This window comes from Carassius carassius, chromosome 17 (genome assembly GCF_963082965.1).
Source record: "Carassius carassius chromosome 17, fCarCar2.1, whole genome shotgun sequence".
NCBI classification, from domain to species: domain Eukaryota; kingdom Metazoa; phylum Chordata; class Actinopteri; order Cypriniformes; family Cyprinidae; genus Carassius; species Carassius carassius.
In genome coordinates, this window is record NC_081771.1 from 26,794,543 (window position 1) to 26,815,269 (window position 20,727).

The window sequence follows — 20,727 nt, forward strand, 5'->3', positions numbered from 1 at the left end:
TACTTACGTTTTATTTGTATATTAAGTGTATGCTGATTTTGAATTGTTGGTATATGAGTAAGGTGATTAGTTTTAGTTAAATATTTCGCGGGAGAAATCATGCAACCAATCAAATGCACAACTGAGGATCACGTGTTTTAAAGCGGAAGAAATATTAAGTGTGAGTGCTTGTTTTACTTATTGAATGTTCTATGTTTTTTCACGGAAAAAAGGCATACAGTATTTTAAACAGCAACTACTTGACATTACATATTCTCAGTTTTAGCTTCAGCTATGCTTTATATTGCATAAGACAGCATTACAAAATATAGTCTATTTAAATAAAGCATGACAAGTCACTACACTGCAAAGACATGAAAAGTAAATTTTAAAAGGGTCTGTTGTATGGCAAAACAGCTTCGACAACTACACACGTGACTTTAAAACATTTTTTTTTATTAAACTGAGTACTCATTTTTTAAATATCACTGATATTTAATATTATATTATTTAATCCTTCGGTCAATACAACAACATTAAAATCACAACAAATCCCTATAAATAACAATGATGTAACTGTATTGAAACATACATTGTAAACTAATGTCAGATATCCATTTCAATGTATCATCTGTCTTTGAAGATGAAGAGGGATCTGTCTGCCCTTGGAAGTTTTTCTGGAAAAAGGTAAAAGCGAAAAATAATCAAAATAATTAGGAGACCTTATAACTTATTAGAAAAATATTTAATATTAGCGAACAAGATAATACATTTACCGTATGATTATCTCAGAGAGTTCACCGCATCAATTCCCATTCTTCAAGGCAAAACAGGTTAACATGAGAATATTATGATTGTATGATTCACAATAACTGATCAGTGAATGTTAGAAACATTTTGAAACATTGAAATGTAGCACAAAATACCCAATAATAACTAATCACGAGTTAGGAGAATGATGGCAAAAACATTAGTACTATACAGTATTTGTAAGATCTCACAATAAAATCTCATGTATGTCTGAAAAACATTTGTAAAAACACTAGGTTTAAAAAATAATAAAGTTCAGATGAGGTCCTTCTGTAAACTAGAGACAAGACTTACATACTGTAAGCAACTGGCCCCAAATAATTTCTGATCCATTTTTAAATGTATATTTAAAACTAAACAAAGATTTTTAAAGGTTTTTAAATACATTTTTATTATTATTTATTGGTATTTTTACATTGATGACTCTTACGTGTTTAAGGGAGGTAGATTTACAGGACCAATCATTGGCTGCACTGATGGCTGATGGTTCCCGGCTTGTCCTGCTGGCATCAAAGAGGGCCAAAAAGAGTAGCCAATTGGAGGAAGAGGTGGTACATGAGAGCCATAGTGATGGTGATGATGGACAACCCCTCCTCTCATTGTTGAATGTTGAAGGTCCTAAACAACATCAAACACATCAGTTAACTCCTCGTTAGTATAGTGGACAGTATCTCCGCCTGTCACGCGGAAGACCGGGGTTCGATTCCCCGACGGGGAGAGCTAGTTTTTTTGTGGGGAAGTCGTGGCCTAATGGTTAGAGAGTTTGACTCCTAACCCTAAGGTTGTGGTGTTCGAGGCTCTGGCCAGCAATACCACGACTGAGGTAAGAACCACAACTGTGTGTGTTCACGGTGTGTGTGTGTGTGTGTTCACTGCTGTGCGTGTGCACTTTGGATGGGTTAAATGCAGAGCACGAATTCTAAATATGGGTCACTATACTTGGCTGTATGTCACATCACTTTCACTTTCACTTTTTTACACATATCAGCATCGTTTAAGCGGAATACAACATCTCTAGATGGTTACCTGCCCTGAATGTGACACTAGAGGTGTGATTTGACTGTTGCTTCCTCCCGGGTACATGGCCATTGGCGGAAGAGCCTTCAGCATCATATTGTGCATGATGATCTGGTGCATCTGTGCATTCTGCATTAGCATCAACTCCACCATGTCTGTCATCAGAATAATAAAGAAGAGAACTTTTGGCCTAGTATAAATCTTAAAGTGTAGTTTAAACTCCATTTAGTACTCTATGTCTTCTCTGCTTTTAATAGAAGATTCTTATTTATTAAAGTTTATACTATTTATTTAAAAATGCAATGAAAAACATTCATGTAAAAAAATTGCTTTTGTGTCTTAGTATACAGTAACTTTTTTTCTGCTTTTGATATATACCTTCTTTAATACTTCCTGATCTGTAGGGAAAGGTTTGTGGAAGTGGGAATTGTGCTATGAGAGGCTGTTGCTGTGGTAACTGCTGGATAATGGTGGCTGGCTGTTGAGGAACCTTGTGGAAGGAGAAATACAAATTATCAGAAGAGAGCCAAAAACAAAGCATTGTAACAGACACATATTGTACGCACACAAATTATTTATGTACTTGTATATTTTGGAACAGCTATAAATATAGCTTGAAGCCATTTGATTGAACTGGTATAGTAAATGCAGATATGCTGTGTATGATTAAACCAATATAACTAAAAGTGAGAAAACTTTCCATACGGTGTGTTGAATGATTTGAGGGGGCTGAGGGGCAAGAGGAGGAAGAGGAGCAGGTGGTGCAGTTTGGTGGATATGTATAGGAGGCACAGGCTGGAGTGGTCCAAGAAGAGGTTGATATTGCCTATGAGATCCACCCCATGTGTGAGGCCTTCCCAGATCCTCCTTCATATGCTGTTCCTGGTCAATGCATATAAACATACTCAAATGCACACTAATATTTGTGATTTACATGATAAAATATTTCTATTGACTATTACATGACACTTTAAGATTGCCTTTGGTTTAATCATCTTAAAAAGCTAAACAGATAGATACTCTTTACGTGCAAAGAAGATTTTAATATCATCTCTGTGAAACATACCTTCAGTCTCTGTAGGAGGTTTCTCTTCCGTCTCAGAGCACTGTGTAATGCATCTGCCTGCCCATCATAACTTCCTGTGGAATCACAATATAAGACATTAGTCATATACGTTGTATTCTGCTTTTTTTGGCATGCTCAACTGTTTTTGTTTTTATATTTCATGATTAGTTTTATTTATAAACTGTTGCAAGGATTACTATAGAAAAACAGGCTTTTTGTCTGGCAACTTTTTTTTTCTTTTCAGGACAGAATTTCAGCCAGAGAGGCAAAACACAATTCATTTCAATCATGTATATTGTTCCTAAACTATTCTCAAAATTCTAAAAAAAACAAAACAACAGTGGAGTTCACAACAATACTGTCTGTGTACTTGTGGAAAACGCTGAACCTTCTCGTTCAATGTTGTCATTTCTCTCATTCTCCAGTCTCTAAAAATTAGCAAACAGATGATAAAATTAATCTTTTAATTGACAAGTGTGGTTTCATGATAGTATGTTGTCAACAAAAGAGAAAGAATATATCATGTCAGTTATGTATAACTGAGAAATATCACATTAAACCAACTTACCTTTTCCAACATTTTCAATCTGAGCCTTGTCATTTGGTCAACCACTGGGTCTGCCATTTTAAAAATACTTAGTAGAAAGGTTAGTAGTTAGTAGAAATTTAGTTATTGTCCATGTTTGCTGTAGAAGCGTCTGTTGTCAAAACAAATCTGTTTCAGAGTTCTTTGCCCAACCCTCAAGTTGCTAAGTTACATTAGAAATCCAGACAGAGGCTTTTTTGTTTATCGTGCACCCATAGTAGAGCATTATAAAAATAAATATTACCAAAAGGTATATATTATACCTTTATATTCCAAATAAAATGTAATGATTACATTTATCATCTTATTATTTCGTATTTATAAAATAATATTATCAAAGTGTGTTACATTAAATTGGCATATTATTCACAAATTATGACATTTGGCCTTATATTATTAGTAAAGAAAGCAACTAGCCGTTTTAACTGGTTATTCACCAGGGCTTTTACCCGCGTCTTTCATTCGTCAATCACAAACACTATCGGAAGCACGACTACCACAACAAATACAGAGCCTACGTAAAATGTAACTTCTCTCTATCCTGCTCCGCAATAGGCTCTAGAAGTTGTCAATCAAAGGGTCATGCTTTACACACGATTTCTAATTGGTCATTCAGGCCCAATGCATTTAAACGAGTGCGTTTTGAAATGAGCAGACGTTTTTCTGCAACAAGAAATGTCATTGGCTGGCAAGTTCACATACTTTGTTTTAATAGGTTCTCGCAGACTGTCAATCCGATAAGGGCGGGGATAAACACACTTCGCGGCCATGTTGAAATTGCACTGACAGTTACTCCTTAGGAAAATCTCTGAACTCACAAAACATTGCGAAAAACTTGTTTAAGGAGTTTTAAAGAAACACAGTTTGAGTCAGACTGGCCTCCCCTTAAGTGTTTCCATCATTCCCATGAAATTCCTTGATCCAGGAAATGGATCAGGATGAAAGGCAGAGAAAATTAGAGGCCGGACGAGCAAAGGTAATGTTAAGCGCTAACACTTAGCAGAGTAACTTTACGTTGGCTAGTTGTGGATTTGAATATTGTTTAATTATTCTTCATGTCTGTAATTACATGAACTGCCACAGTTATTTAGGTGTTTTTTCTCGCTTTTATCTGAGAAGTATTTGTATTCCGGACAGCCACAGATGTCACAGTCACTCCCATTGTTCTTGGTGCACAATGTCTTATTATAAAACTTTTTTTGTATAAGGAAATACTCAGTCCGACTCAATTTATCAGTGTATATGTGCCTTACCTTCTCATAATTCAGTGTGTTGAGCATTTGTTTGTTTTTTATTAATTGAATGTAACAGTCATAATGGACAAAATGGGTAGTGCACGTCGTTCATATCATATGCATTGGTTAAAAACAGAATCCGAACGATCTTCTTCAGCTGGAAAGTTTGAGCTTTTTTAAGTTGTTAATGGGTAACGTATTTGTTTAATTTTAGTTAAAATTTTGGGTAAATGTTTGTTGGCTTTGCATCGAAAAATAACCTTTTTTATGCCTATGAGGCTGTCTTATGTTGCAAATAAAGTTATATTTGCTGAATCCGATACAGCTCTGTCTCTAGTGCAGCTCACAGGTATCTACAGTAACGTTATATTTGGCTCAAGAGAGCTTTTACGGGAACTGCTTGTTATTTATAAAGAGACCTGCAGGAGGCACCACACGATTGAAACATCAACATTGCATGATGGAGTTCAGGAATCTTTAAATGTAAATGTGTAGTCGTTTAATCACCCCTATGTTGTTTATATATATATTAAAAACAAAAAACAATCCTCTGTCATCCCTTTGCCTTAGCAAAAAATGTTTTTGTCACAATCAAGCTTATATTTTCTATTTAAAGTGCAATTTAATATTTTTCTAGAATATATTTATCTCTAATTTGAGTCAAACTATTGTATTAAATCGCTTTTGGAATTTTAACAAATCCACATCTACATCATGCACTTGCTCTGATTCACTGGATCTATTCTTGTCAAACCCTGAATTTCGTCTTGTAAGTTAAGCCACATGAAGTGCATTAATGTTCAAGCATCTAACATTTGTTAATGGGATGCATCCGGATTGTTGTTTGTTAGCTTAAAGATTAACCTGTTCTAGAGAGGCTAGCTTGTTGCCATGGTATTTGTTAACTAGTTGGCAATCAACTGTCTGCCCATAGCACAGCTGTGCTAACTTCAAGTGTTCTTTTAAAGTCAACATAAAAATCAAATTTATTAATAAGTAGTTATTTACATTTAATTAAGATGTGCACACCATTTTGGTGTCCACTGAATGGTTTAGCCTGAATATAATATGTAAGTGGCTTTTCTAGATCCTATTTGTGGCTTGTGGTCCTCTAGGCTCTCTTCATAACATCTTACGTGATTTGACAGTCAGTGGGCGAAACATAAACTGATTCCCTACATGTTTATGAAAGCAGGTCAGATGTAATCCAGTGGAATAGCCTGCTCGTGTGTGTGTGTGTGTGTGTGTGTGTTTTCAGGTATATTCGCACTCTGATCTGGGTTAGGGGGTTATATCAGAGAGTAGCTTAAAGTTAGGTTACAGTATGCATGTAAAGGTTTATGTTGTATTCGCTCCTCCTCTTCATTTTTCCCTCTACATTTTAGTTTTCAGTGGGTTCTGCAGAGCACATCATTTCACTTGGTGGTGTTTGTTCTCATGGACCTGCCCAGGGATCATATGGTGTTTTGTTTGGTTGATGGATTGCTGTCATGTGACTAATTTATCAGCCTTAGGGGTTATGCTGATGTTTGTTCATAGAAGTACCATTGTCATATTTGGCTTAGCAGGGCTCATTTGTGCTTGCTTTTAATCTGGAATAAGCTTCTTAAAGCAGCTGTGAGAAACCATCTCTTGCAGAGTTGTGCGTGTTTCAAGCCTCACAACATTTCCATGCTTGATGTTCAGGGATTTTCCAAAACAGGAAGAGGATGATGATTTTTAGAAGATGAAGAGCCCATCATTATGGATATCAGCTTTTTGAACCAGTTTTTTGGCTGTTGTCTTACATTATGGACTAAACCAACCCTTGAGATGAAGATAAATTTGCCTTATTTCATTTATTTTGTATAAAATGTCAATCGTGCTGGAGATGTATCTGTTTGTCTGTTGACATGGCTTATGTTTAAAGCCCAGCACAATGCTGATTCTGTGTACCTGCTATCTCATCCTGATGTATGTTTTTCTCTACCTGTCTCTCAACCTCTGGCGCAGCTTGCTCACTTTAGACAGCAACGGGCAAAAAGCGAAAGTTCGAGCTCGCAGAAAAAGACGCAGAAGAGGAAGGGCCAGACTGTCCAAACGGATGAACAGTCTGTGCAAGAGCGCCACCTAGAGGAACCACAGACAGACGATTGTCACGGAGAGATCAACAAGGAACCCTCAGAGGTATGCTTTTAATTTTAAAAGGGCTATATGTTAGAATTTTCATGTGTTAATCAATTTTTTTTGTCAATGTGGCAACGGCTTGTAATGATTTCCTGGGTTGTTTATGAAAGCCTGTAGATTGATTTTTATTTCAAGGAGTCGGGAAGTTTTTACCAGGAAAATCAAAATAATGTGTGAAGTTTGCGTGTCTGAAAGCCTCATGTATTGAATGCTTATACAATGTTTAGCTTAATGTTAAAAGAGCTATTCTTTACTGTAATGTCAATACATCATACAAAGAAAAGGGATTAATTCAAACTATAGTCTCATAGCCAGATCTATATAGTCTGTAGTCTCAAGTATGCTTTATGAGAAAACTATCACAACAGTGTAATTTTATTAGGCTACCTCATCTAACGTCATGATGCGGGAGAATTGCAGAGCTTGTGGAAACCTATCCACACTGCTATGATCAGATGCTTTCTTAACCACTGTTTTCTCACTGCTATTATTTTTGTTGTTTACTTTATTTAAGAAAAAAATCACAGTACGTATTTACATATTAATCTAAGCATCACTCTTATCAGTGGGGATGGTATCTGGATGTTCATTAACCGTGTATCTGGATGCAGTTTACTGAATTCTGCATAAAGCCCTTTTGAAGTGTTTCTTAAACTGACAAAAATGTTTCTTTGTTACAGAAGACAATTTATTTAAAGATGTAATACAAAGCAATTCACTTGACTTGTATTTTAAAGGGTTAGTTATTCGAAAAATGAAAATTGTCATTAATCACTCACCCTCATGTCGTTCCAAACCCATAAGACCTCCGTTCATCTTCGTCAACACAGTTTAAGATATTTTAGATTTAGTCCGAGAGCTCTCAGTCCCTCCATTGAAGCTGTGTGTACAGTATACTGTCCATGTCCAGAAAGGTAAGAAAAACATCATCAAAGTAGTTCATGTGACATCAGAGGGTCAGTTAGAATTTTTTGAAGCATCGAAAACACATTTTGGTCCAAAAATAGCAAAAACTACGACTTTATTCAGCATTCGTCTTCTCTTCCGTGTCTGTTGTGTGAGAGAGAGTTCAAAACACTTAAACAGCTTAAGTCATTTGTGGATTAATGCGTATTGGAGACACGAACCGTTTAAAATGATTCAGTTCGATTTGGTGAACTGGTTGAAGAAGATCCGGTTACATAGAGTGATTCGGTCACGAACCGGATATCACAAACTGCAGTGAACGCGCTCACAATAGACACGGAAGAGAATACAATTTTTCGATGAACTAACCCTTTAAGGCCATATCATTAAGTATCAAATTTTAATTTGAGATTTAAAAAAAATTCTTACAAAAAAAAACAACAACTTAAATCTTGCTACCCAGTGATGTTTATTGAAACTAAACTGCAATATCAAGTTTTCTGACATTAGTCAGATGCAACATTACCAGTGATGCAATAAGGATAAAGCAGTATAGATTCTTTTTTTCTTCAATGCCAGATAAATTAAGTTTAGTTTTTATCAATGTTCCTGATCTCTAAAACTGTTTTATTTATAACGGTTCTATAGATGTAGAAAATGGTTATTATATACCAAAACATGGCACACATTTTTATCAGCATTTTTATGATATGGTTTCTTTTAAGAAGTGGGTCAGTTTACGCTTTCATTTCATTGACTTTGAGGGCTTGGATACTTTGTTATGTGACATTTTTCTAAAGGATCCTTTTCCATTCAGAATATTAATTTGAATGAACATTGAAAACTTATTTACATGTTATTTAGACGTTAAGGCTGCTATGTTGCATGCAAATAGCATGTGCACACCAATACAGAATAATATTTAATCTATAGCATGTATATTTGTGTTCCCCTTCTGAAAATAGGTCAGTTAGCATAACATGGCTAAGGGCAATGTAGTCATGGTAACTGTAGAAAGTATGAATGTTTGTCTGAACGTTTAGGCATCACTCAGACCTGATGGCACAGACAGCACAGTGGATGATGAAACCAATTCCCAGGAACCAATGTCCTCTTCTGGGTCTCTGGGAGAGTCAGAGCTGCCTGATCAGGCAGAGGACGAACTTGCAGAAATGATTATAGTTGCACATACTGATAAAGAACAACTGAAGGTAAAACTTTACCCTTTAAAGAACACACAAGATCGATCTTACAATTTCAGTTATATTTTTCCATTGCTTTCATGCATGTTTGTTGCATTTCTGCCCATCCATGAGATCAGAAGCAGAACAGGCACATTAGCCAATAAAATAAATAAAACGATATAAATTTAGTTTGCCAATAATTATGTATATATGTATGTATATAATTTTTTTAAACTGCATTAATCCCAGCTCTGTGGAGACCATGTCTAACACTCTTTTCTCAGATGATGTTGTATTGAAAGATTCAGTTGAAATTTGAAGTGCATATCTGTGCAGCAATGTTTTTTTCATGATACAGCCATTATCCTGAAATAGAACAGAGAAAAATTATTTCCAAACTGGGTTACATCTGTCCGTTTGAATGGATAAATTCATGGTTATGCACAAATCTAGAAACCTGAGGCAGAGATCTGCTTTCTGGAGCGTAGTGTTTACCATAATTGGTTTGCTTGAATTTTAGAGAATTCATTTTTAAAGCTTTGTAATGGTGCAGAGGGAAAGGAAGAACCAAATAAATTTCATGGATGAGGTTAAATGTATCCTTATTCCGTGCGTTCATTCCACTCACGGTTTTTAGGATTATGATTTCTTGCTCCAGGAAGCCTAGATTTTTAGGTGTCAAAAAGTGTTCATGCTTATTCTGTATAATATAACTTGTTGGCTATAGTCCAATTTAATATTGTAGTTGTGAATGTTATTTACAGATACTTAAAGCATACTGTTGAAATTACTTAATTCTTCACACAGCAATTACAGGCTGCAATAGAGAAACGCAATGAGATCATTTCGCAGCTTAGTAAGAACCTGCAGGTGGCGCTACAGAGCAGAGAACAGGTGCAGCTGGAGGCACAGCAGCTCACTGGTCAGATTCAAGCACTACAACATCAACTACAGCAGGTAAAGTTCATACATTTATTAAAAATGAAAAGTTTTATCAATCCGGCCTCTAGTCCTTGGCACGTATTCGTTCAAACAGACCCGATTTAATTTTTAAATGGAGTACTTGAGAATGTTTAATGTTTGGGTTGGAAAGACCAAAACAGAAAAAATCCTGAAAATACAGAAAAGAATCCAAATCCTCTGAATATGGACAGTCTGAAATGTCTTGGTTTACTTAATGGCCAAACGAACAAAACTTGTTAGTTCTAAGTCCCCAATTTGCAACTAATTAAGTCTAAATGAATTAAATGTAATACTATTTCCAGGCTAAAGAACACCTACGTAGCAAAAGTCAAGGGTCTGTAGATCTGACCCAGGCTGTTCAGAATCAGCTGCATGTACAATTGGGGGAGTCGCAACAGGTTAGGACACGTGTCTTTTTAATGGTTAAGCTTGTCATTTGAAGCAAAATATGCACTTTTGTTTTATCAACATGTATTTGTTCCATTTGTTTTATAGATGACCAAGGAACAACAGTGTCTCTTGGCCCAAAAAGAAACCGAGATCACAGACCTGGAACAGAAATTGTGTGCCATGGAAAAATCCCTCTCTAAGCTTCAACATGCCTTTACCCAGAGAAGTGCTGATCATGAAGATCTAAGACTTGCCGAACATGGTGGTTTAGATTTATCTGCTATGTGCCCCCTGTTCCTGGATAACGATCCTGACTCAAACTCTGAAGCTTTAATGCAAAGTCTTAGAGCTGAGTTAGAGGAAGAACATAAGAACAGCCAGCGAGCTCAAGAACAAGTTGAAGCATTTCAGAAGAGGGTACAGAGTCTGGAGAATGAGAAGACCCTGATGGAAACCGTTATTGAAAAACAATCCCAGGAAGCCCAGAAATATAAAGCAGAGAAAGATGAACTGAACCAAGAAATGACTAGACTAGATAACCTTGTGAAGGAGCTTCAAAATCATCTTCATGAAGAGGAGGAGACAGGACAACATGTGCGTTCCAAATATGAAGCCGATATTTCCAATTATGATCTTAGACTTCAGACTCTGGAGGAGGAAAGGGAATTGAATGTAGCCCAGCTAACTGAAGCTCACGAGGCTGCCCTTAGTCGCCTGCAGAAGGAGCACTCTGACGAGATCCGTTGCATCCAGGAGCTGCTAAACCAGGCCCAAAGTCAACATACTAATTCTCATCATAATGTTTCCAAAGACTTTGGTGCAGATGTACCCTGGAACAAAGTCTCTAAAGAGCACTATAATGAAGAGACCGCCACTGAGAATGCTGTCGGAGACAACTACAGTTTTGACATCTCTGCAGGGGGTTTCCAGGATGTTCTTATGGAGCGTTACTTGACCTCCGAAGACCCTCAAGAAAGCTCATTAATTGAAGGTAGTTTGGAGGAATGTAGCCTGATGGAAACCTCTGAGACGTCTAGGTTTGAGCTAGACACTGAGGTTATATTTCATGCTTCAGATGTCCGTAACAGTGTCACATCTGATGGTGATAAGTCTGAGCCAAGACTGTCTGTTGTTCATGGCATTGAAGTGAACCAACCTGATGAAATGTCCTTCACTGATGCCCAGTGGGATAAATCAACCTCGGTCATTGAAGAGCTGAATGAGAGCTCGGGCACTATGGACTTGGCTAAAGAGCTTCTGATCCAGCAGTGCAAAGACCTGTCAGAGCAGTTAGAAGAGCGGGAACGACAGCTTGAAGTTCTTCAAGAGGAGGTTCGTCACTCGGCTGAAGAGGTCGAGGAGGCAAGGGATCGTTGGAGCAAAGCTTCGGAGGAGCTTGAGGAAGCTAAGTGGGACTTGGAGATGGAACGTGAGAAAAGAATTCAGTATGAGGAAGTTATAAGCCAAAAAATGCATGAAGAAGACAATTTCAAGAACATACTGAGTCACTTGCAGATCCAGAAACACATGCAGCTTCAGGACGATGAAAGATTAATGCCTGACAACACTGATTCCAATAAAACCTCAATCTTTTTGTCTATAGAGGAGATGTTAACGGAACTAAAGGAGGAAAATGCCCAATTGGTGATAAAGCTCAAATGTCAGGAGCAGCTAGTGAAGGATGTCCATCAACCGAAAGCAACTCATGACTCTATAAATGGTGAGCTTTCCTCTTTGCAAGCTCAGAGAGATGAATTTCTACTTCAGCTGGAGCAACAAAAGGAAAAACACCAAGCTACTTCAGTGCTGCTTGGCCAAAGGACCTTGCAGGTGGACCAAACCAATAGTGAGCTTCAACAGCTCAAAGCTGAAGTAGAGGAGAAGGTTAGACAGTTGCAGAACTTGGAGAAAGAGAAGACCGACCTTGAGTCTAAACTAATGTGCCTTAAAGAGAACCTCACCAACATGGAAGAGGACAAAGCAGCCCTTGAAAGACGTCTCCATGCTTTTGAGGACCAATCTAAAAACATGGAGAAGGTTCTTGAATCAGAACTGAAGAACTTTGAGGTTTGAAACTTAAATGCAAATTTGAAATATAGCATACTTAATGCATAAGTTCTAGAATGAAGTATAATGAGAATGGACAAATGCATACATTTGTGTACTCTGGTTTTAGAATGTTGAAAAACTGTGGAGTATTTTATGTTTATGACACACAAATGTGGTCTTCCAAGTAACCCATATCTTTCTCTCTAGCACCAAATTGAATCAAAGGATGCAGAGCTCAAGGAATTCAAGGAAGCACAAGAGAAGGCAGAAGTGGAATACATGGAGAAGGAAAGTGCTTTAATGAAAGAACTCCTCATTGTCAAACAGGATCTGGAAGAAAGACAGAAGCAACATGAGGAGGAGAAGAAAATTCTGGAAGAGAAACACCAGAAAGAGGTGAAAACTTGTGACCGTTACTAGGGGAGAATGTCCTTTTTAAAGGATAAAAAGTGAAAAAGACACATTAGCCCCTTTCACACTGCGATTCCGGAAAATACACGGGTAAAGTGTCCTGCCAATTGTTCCCGGGTCGCTAGATTTTGCACTTTCACACTGTTAGTGATTACCTGGAATATGTATGTGTTCACACACAACCCGTAAAGGTCCGTAAAGACTTGACATCAAGATGTGATGTGTAATGTATGAGTCGAAAACGCTGGGCATATTAACTTTCACCGAAGCTGGCGAACGATCTCAGTGTGAACGTGGAAAGTGAGGAACTAACTGATCTTTGCTTCCGTACAGTTTGCACATATTTGTTTCGTTACAAACGTTGATCTGCCTTCAAAACAGCCGGTAAAAGAATTGTGCGATAACGTGCGTCATCACTACGACACACCCTTTACGGCATTAGTTCTGGCTTTTGTTCACACAACGCTCGTTCTGGGACTGAACCCGGCAATGTTACTAGGTCCCTGACCCGGGATCAGTCCCACAATCAATTCCGGAATGTGTTTGTTTTCACACAGAAGGCGACCCTGGAGGTCCAACGTGCAGTGTGAAAGGGGTAATTGAGTGAAGATCATTGAAAAGTTGTGTAATTAAGTGGTTGAAAGGAGTTTTATGAAATGGTGCATACTTCTACATAAGTTGATATCTCATCTTCAGGTTAAATACTTGAATGTACGTTTTGAGCGTGAACTTTCTGAGCTGTCTGCTCGTCTGGAAGATGAGCAGAAGAGACAGATCAGCATGATTAAACAGGTTCAACAACCGATTTTTATTTTTTATTTACCTTTTTGTAATTTTTACCTTATTTATCTTAACAAATGTTGACCACACATCTAGATGGATCATGTGAATCTCTTAATTCGTATACTCTTTGTCCTAGGTCTATGAACGAGAACACGAGAGGGAGCTGACACAGCTGGCTGCCCAACATAGTGAGGAAATTGGCAGACTTAATGATGAGCTCCCCAGGGAGCTGCAAGACGGCCTGGAGGCTGCACACCAGGCTGAGCTACTCCAAACACAAGTACTTGTTTGATATCAGGATTTTTATTTGGGTCCTGGGGACATGTTTTGGGATGTAATGTTGACATGCTGCTCAAGGAAAATTCTGAAAGGAAGAAATTAATACCTTTACTCGACAAGAATGCCTTAACTTGATTAATAATTTAAAATGTTTAAAACGATTTCTATTTCAAATATATCCCTTTCTATTCATTAACAATCTGAAAAAATGTATTTGAGATCACGTGATACTGAAGACCGGCGTACTGGCTGCTGAAAATTAAGTTTTAAAATAAATTCAAATGGAACAGTTATATCTTATGATGTTGTGATAATATTTTACAATTTAATGTTTTTCATTGTATTTAAAAAAAAATCTTACCGACCCTAAACTTTTGAAAAGTAGTGTGTCTTTTAAATAGCCTAAGAAATGGAATGCAGCATTGCAGAGGTATTTTAAATATTTACATAAATTCACATGTTTTGCTACCTAAAATTTGAATATTAGATGCATTATAATTTAATACAAAAAAACTATGCATGCAGCTGCATGTGTTCCTAATTTAAGTGTAACCCCCACCAATTAATGGTATTACCCTCAATGTAAATTAACATCATAGAAATGGAAATGCCTTTTTCTTGGGCAGTTGCCTACATCTCTACAGCAGCTAACACTGGAGCTCAGCAGTTGGCTATGACCTCTGTGTCTGACAAGAAGTATGTGTGCTGCATTCCTAATAGCAGTACAGCAATATTCCATTCTAAACATACCCATTTTTTAACTGCTTTCCTTTAGTTTTTCCCTAACCACAATTCCACAGTCATGTTCGTTGGTTTTACTTTTTATAATCAGAGCCAGCACAACCTGGAGCTTGAAGCCTTGCGTCTGAGTTTGACAAACTTGCACATTGCTCAGCTGGAGCTTTCTCAAAGCAACATGCAGAAAGATAAGGAAGGGGCCCTCAGTGAGCTGCAGACCATGTTACGAGAGAAATGGGCACAGGAAAGTGCCATGCTGCAGACACGCCAACAGTTTGAGCTGGAGAGAATCCGTGAGCAGAGCCGAGAGCAGGAGCAACGAAACCAACGAGTGCACCAGCAAGAGATTGGTGAGGGTTTGGCTTGTAGTTTAATATCAAAATGTTATTCTTTTTAGTATTATTTTGTTTTAGTACTGTGGCAATGCAGTAGGATGTGTGTTTGCTCAAAGTATGTGTGTGTTTTTTGATGAGCATGTTCACTTTCACTGTATAGATGATCTGAATCAGGATTGGGAGAGGAGAGCTTTGGAACAGAAGAGCTCAATGGAGCAGGTGCAGGCCTGTAAACTAGAGGTGAACTTTTTTTTTTTTTTTTTAATGCATTTATTTTTCAAAGGATAAACATCTTGACCCACTGAGATATTGTGGCTTGCCAAGAACTAGGTGTGAAACAGATTTGCAACATTTTCTTTTCTCCATAGGATCTAAAGGCAGAGTGGTTCTTGGTGGCTGAGAAGGTCAAGACAGAACTGCAGAGTCAATTAATTGATGTCCATCATAAACTAAGTGAGACCCAGGCGGCCCTTACTGAGGCTGAAGCAGCTCTCTCAGAGACACAGGGTAGGCTAGAAGACCTGCAGCATTCCAGAGATCAAGACATTATGAATCTGGAAAAAGAGCTCAACCAGGCCTTGACTGACAGAGATGCTGCTGCACGTGAGTGTCATTTAATCTATTGTGTGAACTAAGCCATATTGACGGTGATATGGTTTGCTGGCCCAGTTTATGGGTGTTTATAAAACTGGCTTGTTAGGAATGTTTGTTTCAGAACCCAGTGGTCTTTTTCCCTTAGTTTGGTTTAAGCATTTGCGAGCACACCATAACAAGCGGTTTGATGTCAACCGAAAGATGTGGGCTTGGCTCTATTTGAAACTCCGGGGTAGTTCAATTGTGGTGAAGGCCACAATTTTAAGTCTGTTTCAGACTTAAGCAAACAATCAACAGGTCTGAAATTCCCTAAATTCCCATCCCTTCCTCTTCAGGTGCAGTTGAGGAGTTGGTTGCATGTCACAAGGCGGCTCTACAGGAGCAACTGGAATGTTCTCGAGCCCTGGAGCAGAGAGAAAAAGATTTGAAGCAAGAGGTACCATGCACATGTGGCATTTGTTCAAACAAAATTGCAATGCAAATGTTTTATTTTTGTTACTTCTGAGGCAACGTTTTTGTGAAAGGTTGAGCGTCTGCAGTCAGAAAAGGTGGAACTGAAGACCAGTTCAGAACAGGAGATCTCAAACCTCTGGTCTCAACTGGAGAGCATGAGAACCAACAGACAGGAGCTCGGAGGCAAGCTGGGCTATTTCCCTTTAAACCATTTTTTGTTTTTGAAAATCTCTGTGGGCTTAGACTGCTGTATTGTCTTACTCCTTTATTATTTATAATAAAAACAGTTTTTATTTCTCTGAACTGATGTTTGTTTTCAGCAAATTCCTATTATTTAGTGTTGATGTGAACTACAAAGACGTGTATTTTTTTCTCTATAGAGCTGAAAGAGCAGTTGCTTGCACGCTCGTCGCAGGTTGATGACATTGAGCGACTAAAACAAGAATTCACTCAGCAGCGGCAGGAAATCAAAGAGCAGAATGAGATGGAGCTGGAAAACCTTCGCACCTATTTCGAGCAGAGACTCCGGGTCACAGAAGAGGGTCATCGGGAAGAAATCGCACTCCTGCAGCTGCGCCTTGTTGAGGGAGCCCTGGAGGACTCAGTGCTCAAGACTGGAGATGCAAGGTTTGCTTGGATTTCCTGGTTCTGGGGTTATTGACTTAAGGCCCAAGACTATATTTTAGTGTTGTTAGTGTTGCTGTAATTTTAATATTTTGATTTGTGTTTGGGCTTGCATTCACATTATTATTAAATTTAGGAAAAAAGTCCCATTTTTACCTGATACACCTGGTCTGATCACCTCGGATTGTTATCTGTATCAGGTGTAACATTGGCACTTTTATCCTAAGCAGTGTAGGTGAGGAATAATACAGCTCCAGTAATTCATCCTGTAGTAGAAATGACCAAACCAGGTCCCACAGTCCAAACATTTCTTTATGATTTGGCCTACCATGCCATTTCACAATTGTGTTTTTTCCATTGAAATGTAGAGAATGTTAGTATATTTAATTAAAACATTTTTAGTTTTAATATAATCTAAATAAAGGCCCGACATTTACTTTTCAGCCGAAGCGAGTTCATAGAGTTGAACAAATAGTTATTTTGTGTTTGTTAATACTAGTCAGTTGTAACTCAATGTTGTTCTGTAGCTTTCTTTCAGAAGGGAAGAGTGATGATGACAGGAATGATGCTATGGAAGAGATCACAAGACAACTAGAGAAATACAAGGTAAATAGTGTTTTAGTTGGGGGTGAATTTTGAGATGCACTTCATAAAATCAAATTTACCCATAATTTACTCAATGTTGCAGCAGTTCACATTATTTCCAAATAAAGGTCTTCCTAATCTTTCAGCAATTTCAAATGACTACCAATTGACCAATTTATTAGTATTAGTATAATAAACTGGGAACAAGCTGATGTATGTATGTGTTCTTTGCAAGTACTGTAACTGTGTTGGTGTGTTTGCAGGAGGAGCTGGATTCTCTGCGGCTGCAGTTAGAGGAGAGACACCAGCAGGAACTGGAGCAGCTGCGGTCCAGCATGGCTCTGACTTATAAAGAAGAACTACTCCAGGCTCGCTCTGAGCTCACTGACCGATACTACAAAGACATTGACCAGCTCAACACCAAACATGCCCATGAATTAGAACAGCTCCGTGCCAAACTCTCAGACAACCATATCAAAGGTAAAGCTTTCTTGACCGTGCTCCAAGCTTTTTTTTTCTTTTTACATCTTAGCAAACGCATTTTAATTTTAAAATGTTTAATTAAAAAAAAAACATTTAAATTCCAATTATTTCACAATATTAAGGTTTGTTTTTCTGTAGTTTTAATTAATAAATGCAGCACTGGTATCTTTAAATTCACCCTGAAAATGTATATATAAAAAAATGTATTCTAAAACGTTTTTTTCTCTCTCATCAGAAATAAACAAGATACGCCTACAGTCTGCACAGGATGTAGCGAGGCAGGTGGAGGCTGAGGTGAAGGAGAGGACTCAAGAGCACCAGACCAAGGTGAACCAGTTGGAAACCCAGCTATCTCAGCTCTCCTTAATGCACTCAGAGGAACTGGAGAAAGTGGTAGCGCAACACCGAGATCAGCTCAGACAGATGGAGGAGACAGTAAGTGTGTTCATAACAGCATGCCTTTGTACAAAAGGGCTTTGGTGAAGATTGTTGCCAAAGGCAGGTACCAAGCACTGTCATGTGTCATAGAAGTACTGGTCATGCTGTAGACAGATGAAACTCGTGCTGATTTTTGTGGAGACCCTTTAGCAATTCTGTAGCATTATCAGTATCAAAGGTATCTTTATGAATAAGGTTATTTTTATAGAGCGCTGTGTTGTTCTTCTGTTAAAGCATCAGAAAGATGCTGCTGAAGAGTTAAGGGTGCGTCTTGAGGAGGCACAGAAGGCAGAGATGAATCGTGTGAGTGAGGAGTTCACTAAAGAGCAGGCCCAGCTGAGGGAGCAACTCCAAATTCAGGCTAAACAGCGCTTCGCTTCGCAGAGAGAAGAGCTTCAGAGATCTGCCCTTAAAGAGAAAGAGGAGTTGGAACAGAAGCTTCTAGAGGTTCAAAAACTCCTTGATGTGGAAAGGGAGAAGCTTCAAGCACTGCAGAAGAGTCTGGAGTGTGAAGAGAGCCCTCAAGTGGCAGTGTTGAAGCAGAAAATCCAGGCTCAATACGACAGGGAGATGTCCACTGCAAAGAGTGCCATGGCAGCAGAGGTGAAAGAGCTGAATGCACTACTTCAGGATCAGATGGAGAGCAAGCTACAAGAGGCCCTCTGCAGGTCAGAAAATGCCTTACACTAAAACCGCAAACATGGTAATACCATTAGCAAATGTGACCCAGAGGGGTTAAACCTCAAGAACGATTACTATTATCTATACTCTTTAATATTGCTTGTACTTTTTTTTTTTTTTTTTTAACCAGTTAAACCACAGTCTCTTGCAGTTTCTTGTGCAATATATACATTTTTTTATTTTGTCAGAACAATGTACAACAAGAATAAAGAATGGATGGAGTAAATGTGCTCATTATCATCTGTATGTCATATGTAGGCACCAAGAAGAGCAGAAACAACTGGAAGATAAGTTTACCCTTCAAAGAGATGCTGCCCTGGGTCAACAGAAAGAACAGCATGCTGTAGAGCTGCAGGCCCAGAAAACACTCCTGGACCAGCGAGTTGCACAATTAGAGCTTCTTGAAAAGGAGTGTCAGGAACTCAAAATACTCCAACGGGAGGAACTGGAATCCCTCCGGACCAATCACAAAACAGCCTTAGAGACCCTGGAGATGGAGCTTACAAATAAACACAAGGTAGAGCTCGACAGATTGGAGGCGGTCCTTCAGGAGACCAACCTGGCACAGCTTGAAGCTCAAGAGGCGGAACTTCAGGCACGACACACGCAGGAGAGGGAGGAGCTTGAGGAGAGGCTGTTGGTAAATATGGATACACTGGAGAGCACGTACTTGAAAGAAATCCAGGCAGTACGGGATGAGAAGGAAAGAGAACTGCGTGACCTTGTAGAACACTATACTGAAGAGATTGAGAGGGTGAGAAAGGAGGAGCAAACCATCGGAGAGGACCTCAGAAGTGAGCTTGCTAAGGTCCATATGGATAAATTCAGCACCATGGCAGCAGAACTGAATCAAGCCCATCAGGTAGGCACAGTAATGGAGGGATGACTTTTTTTTTTTTTGGTGCAAGTTTAGTTTATTAGAAAATCTATTGCAGGAGCAACATCTAGTGTGTTACCTTGCTCATGCAGGTGGAGTTCTTTGAAGCGGTGTCCTCTCAGAGGGCTGCTCTGGAGGATGAGCATCGATCTGCTTTGGAAGCTCTTCAGCAGCAAGTAGTTGCTTTAGAGAAGCAGCACGGCGGCGCCCTTGTGGAGATCACTGATCTTGCTGCTGCAAAGGAAAAGCAACGCGAGCAACAATTGGATGTGCAGGCTACTCAACATCAGCAACAGTTAGAAGTATGTTTTCAGGAGATATGTTTTAGATATGTTTAGCCTTAAGCATGGATTTAGCATAGATAATGTAGTCTTGTATTTAAACTGTAAGAAGATAAGAGCCTCTTTCATTAACTCTCCTGTCTACCTCAGGAGTTAAGAGGAGTGTCTGCCAGGGAGCTGGAAGCTCTGCGTAGGGAATTAGATGAAGAAGCGTCAAGGCAACGCCTCCATTTCCTGGAAGAGGCCGAGCTTCTCAAGTGCAAGGCTGAGGAGCTGCTGCAGCAGACAGTTGCACAGTTAAAGGTGAGAGGGGGGGGGGGCTCTTAGTTTTAAAGCAGCTGTATTCTACACTCCTATTTCCCATAAAAGTGAATGTGTGTTGGTCAAAGTTTCTTGCACCTAAATGTCCCCCACCTCCCCAAGATCCAATTTAAACTTCTGGTTCATATGTACAGTCACACTGTTGATATATTAACAAGTAAGTACATGTGCCCTGGTTTGTTTAATTAAATAAAACGGGGGATACAATGTCAGCTTAACATTTGTGATGTCTGTCAGCCGTCTGGGATTGCCCTAGGGAAAAAATGTAGTTTTTAGGGGATCAAACAGGTGGCTAGTTCTGATAACCGATTTCTTATAACTATCCAAATGCAAAAGTCCCTTTTAATCAACCATCTTACTGTAAACACTTGACACAAAATTAGGCTTAAGAAAGAGTATAGCTCGTTACATAGCCTTCTTTTTTTTTTTAGCCTGGCACATATAGCTCGCTTCTCTCTATAATTCATCGTATAAGTATTCGTTCCTCATATTT

General features: G+C 38.7%; 2 protein-coding genes and 1 non-coding gene across 10 annotated transcripts in view; 2 read left to right on the forward strand and 1 right to left on the reverse strand.

Moving 5' to 3' along the window:
- Positions 1–313: 313 nt before the first annotated feature.
- On the reverse strand, positions 314–3,956 carry zgc:112416 (uncharacterized protein LOC550509 homolog). 3 transcript variants are annotated; one of them, XM_059571502.1, is made up of 8 exons: positions 3,441–3,956; positions 3,261–3,300; positions 2,873–2,946; positions 2,512–2,688; positions 2,185–2,296; positions 1,816–1,961; positions 1,220–1,407; positions 314–656 (listed from the first exon to the last, which is right to left on the reverse strand). In XM_059571502.1, exons 1-8 carry the CDS (start codon positions 3,495–3,497, stop codon positions 599–601), a joined length of 852 nt encoding a protein of 283 aa, XP_059427485.1. In that variant the 5' UTR covers positions 3,498–3,956; the 3' UTR covers positions 314–598. The 3 variants fall into 3 exon arrangements, with proteins under 3 accessions (XP_059427485.1, XP_059427484.1, XP_059427486.1); XM_059571501.1 differs by having other exon boundaries at positions 317–656; positions 3,243–3,300; positions 3,441–3,949; XM_059571503.1 differs by lacking the exon at positions 314–656 and adding an exon at positions 750–796 and having other exon boundaries at positions 3,243–3,300; positions 3,441–3,948.
- Positions 1,436–1,507, forward strand: trnad-guc (transfer RNA aspartic acid (anticodon GUC)). Its single transcript has one exon. It is a non-coding gene; the product is annotated as a tRNA-Asp (tRNA).
- Positions 3,957–4,209: 253 nt separating the features above from the next.
- Positions 4,210–20,727, forward strand: part of pcnt (pericentrin) — a 40,113-nt gene continuing 23,595 nt past the window's right edge. For 5 of the 6 annotated variants that reach the window (XM_059571507.1, XM_059571508.1, XM_059571504.1 and 2 more), the window contains exons 1-22: positions 4,210–4,434; positions 6,686–6,859; positions 8,809–8,976; positions 9,757–9,906; positions 10,215–10,310; positions 10,408–12,369; positions 12,559–12,747; positions 13,459–13,554; positions 13,682–13,825; positions 14,657–14,912; positions 15,058–15,137; positions 15,266–15,500; positions 15,827–15,927; positions 16,016–16,127; positions 16,325–16,571; positions 17,096–17,174; positions 17,417–17,633; positions 17,872–18,071; positions 18,309–18,742; positions 19,014–19,617; positions 19,725–19,934; positions 20,064–20,216. In XM_059571507.1, coding sequence (XP_059427490.1) covers positions 4,387–4,434; positions 6,686–6,859; positions 8,809–8,976; positions 9,757–9,906; positions 10,215–10,310; positions 10,408–12,369; positions 12,559–12,747; positions 13,459–13,554; positions 13,682–13,825; positions 14,657–14,912; positions 15,058–15,137; positions 15,266–15,500; positions 15,827–15,927; positions 16,016–16,127; positions 16,325–16,571; positions 17,096–17,174; positions 17,417–17,633; positions 17,872–18,071; positions 18,309–18,742; positions 19,014–19,617; positions 19,725–19,934; positions 20,064–20,216 — 5,955 coding nt within the window. In that variant the 5' untranslated portion in view covers positions 4,210–4,386. The remainder of the gene's footprint in view (positions 4,435–6,685; positions 6,860–8,808; positions 8,977–9,756; positions 9,907–10,214; positions 10,311–10,407; positions 12,370–12,558; positions 12,748–13,458; positions 13,555–13,681; positions 13,826–14,656; positions 14,913–15,057; positions 15,138–15,265; positions 15,501–15,826; positions 15,928–16,015; positions 16,128–16,324; positions 16,572–17,095; positions 17,175–17,416; positions 17,634–17,871; positions 18,072–18,308; positions 18,743–19,013; positions 19,618–19,724; positions 19,935–20,063; positions 20,217–20,727) is intronic. The other variant, XM_059571505.1, reaches the window with a different exon arrangement.

Coding starts and splice junctions, on each gene's coding strand:
- zgc:112416 (XM_059571501.1), bottom strand. CDS start 3,497: ATGGCAGACCCAGTGGTTGACCAAATGACAAGGCTCAGATTGAAAATG. Junction 2,297..2,511: donor CTCAAATCATTCAACACACC/GTATGGAAAGTT, acceptor TCCTTCCACAAG/GTTCCTCAACAGCCAGCCAC. Junction 1,962..2,184: donor ATCAGGAAGTATTAAAGAAG/GTATATATCAAA, acceptor TTCTGATGACAG/ACATGGTGGAGTTGATGCTA.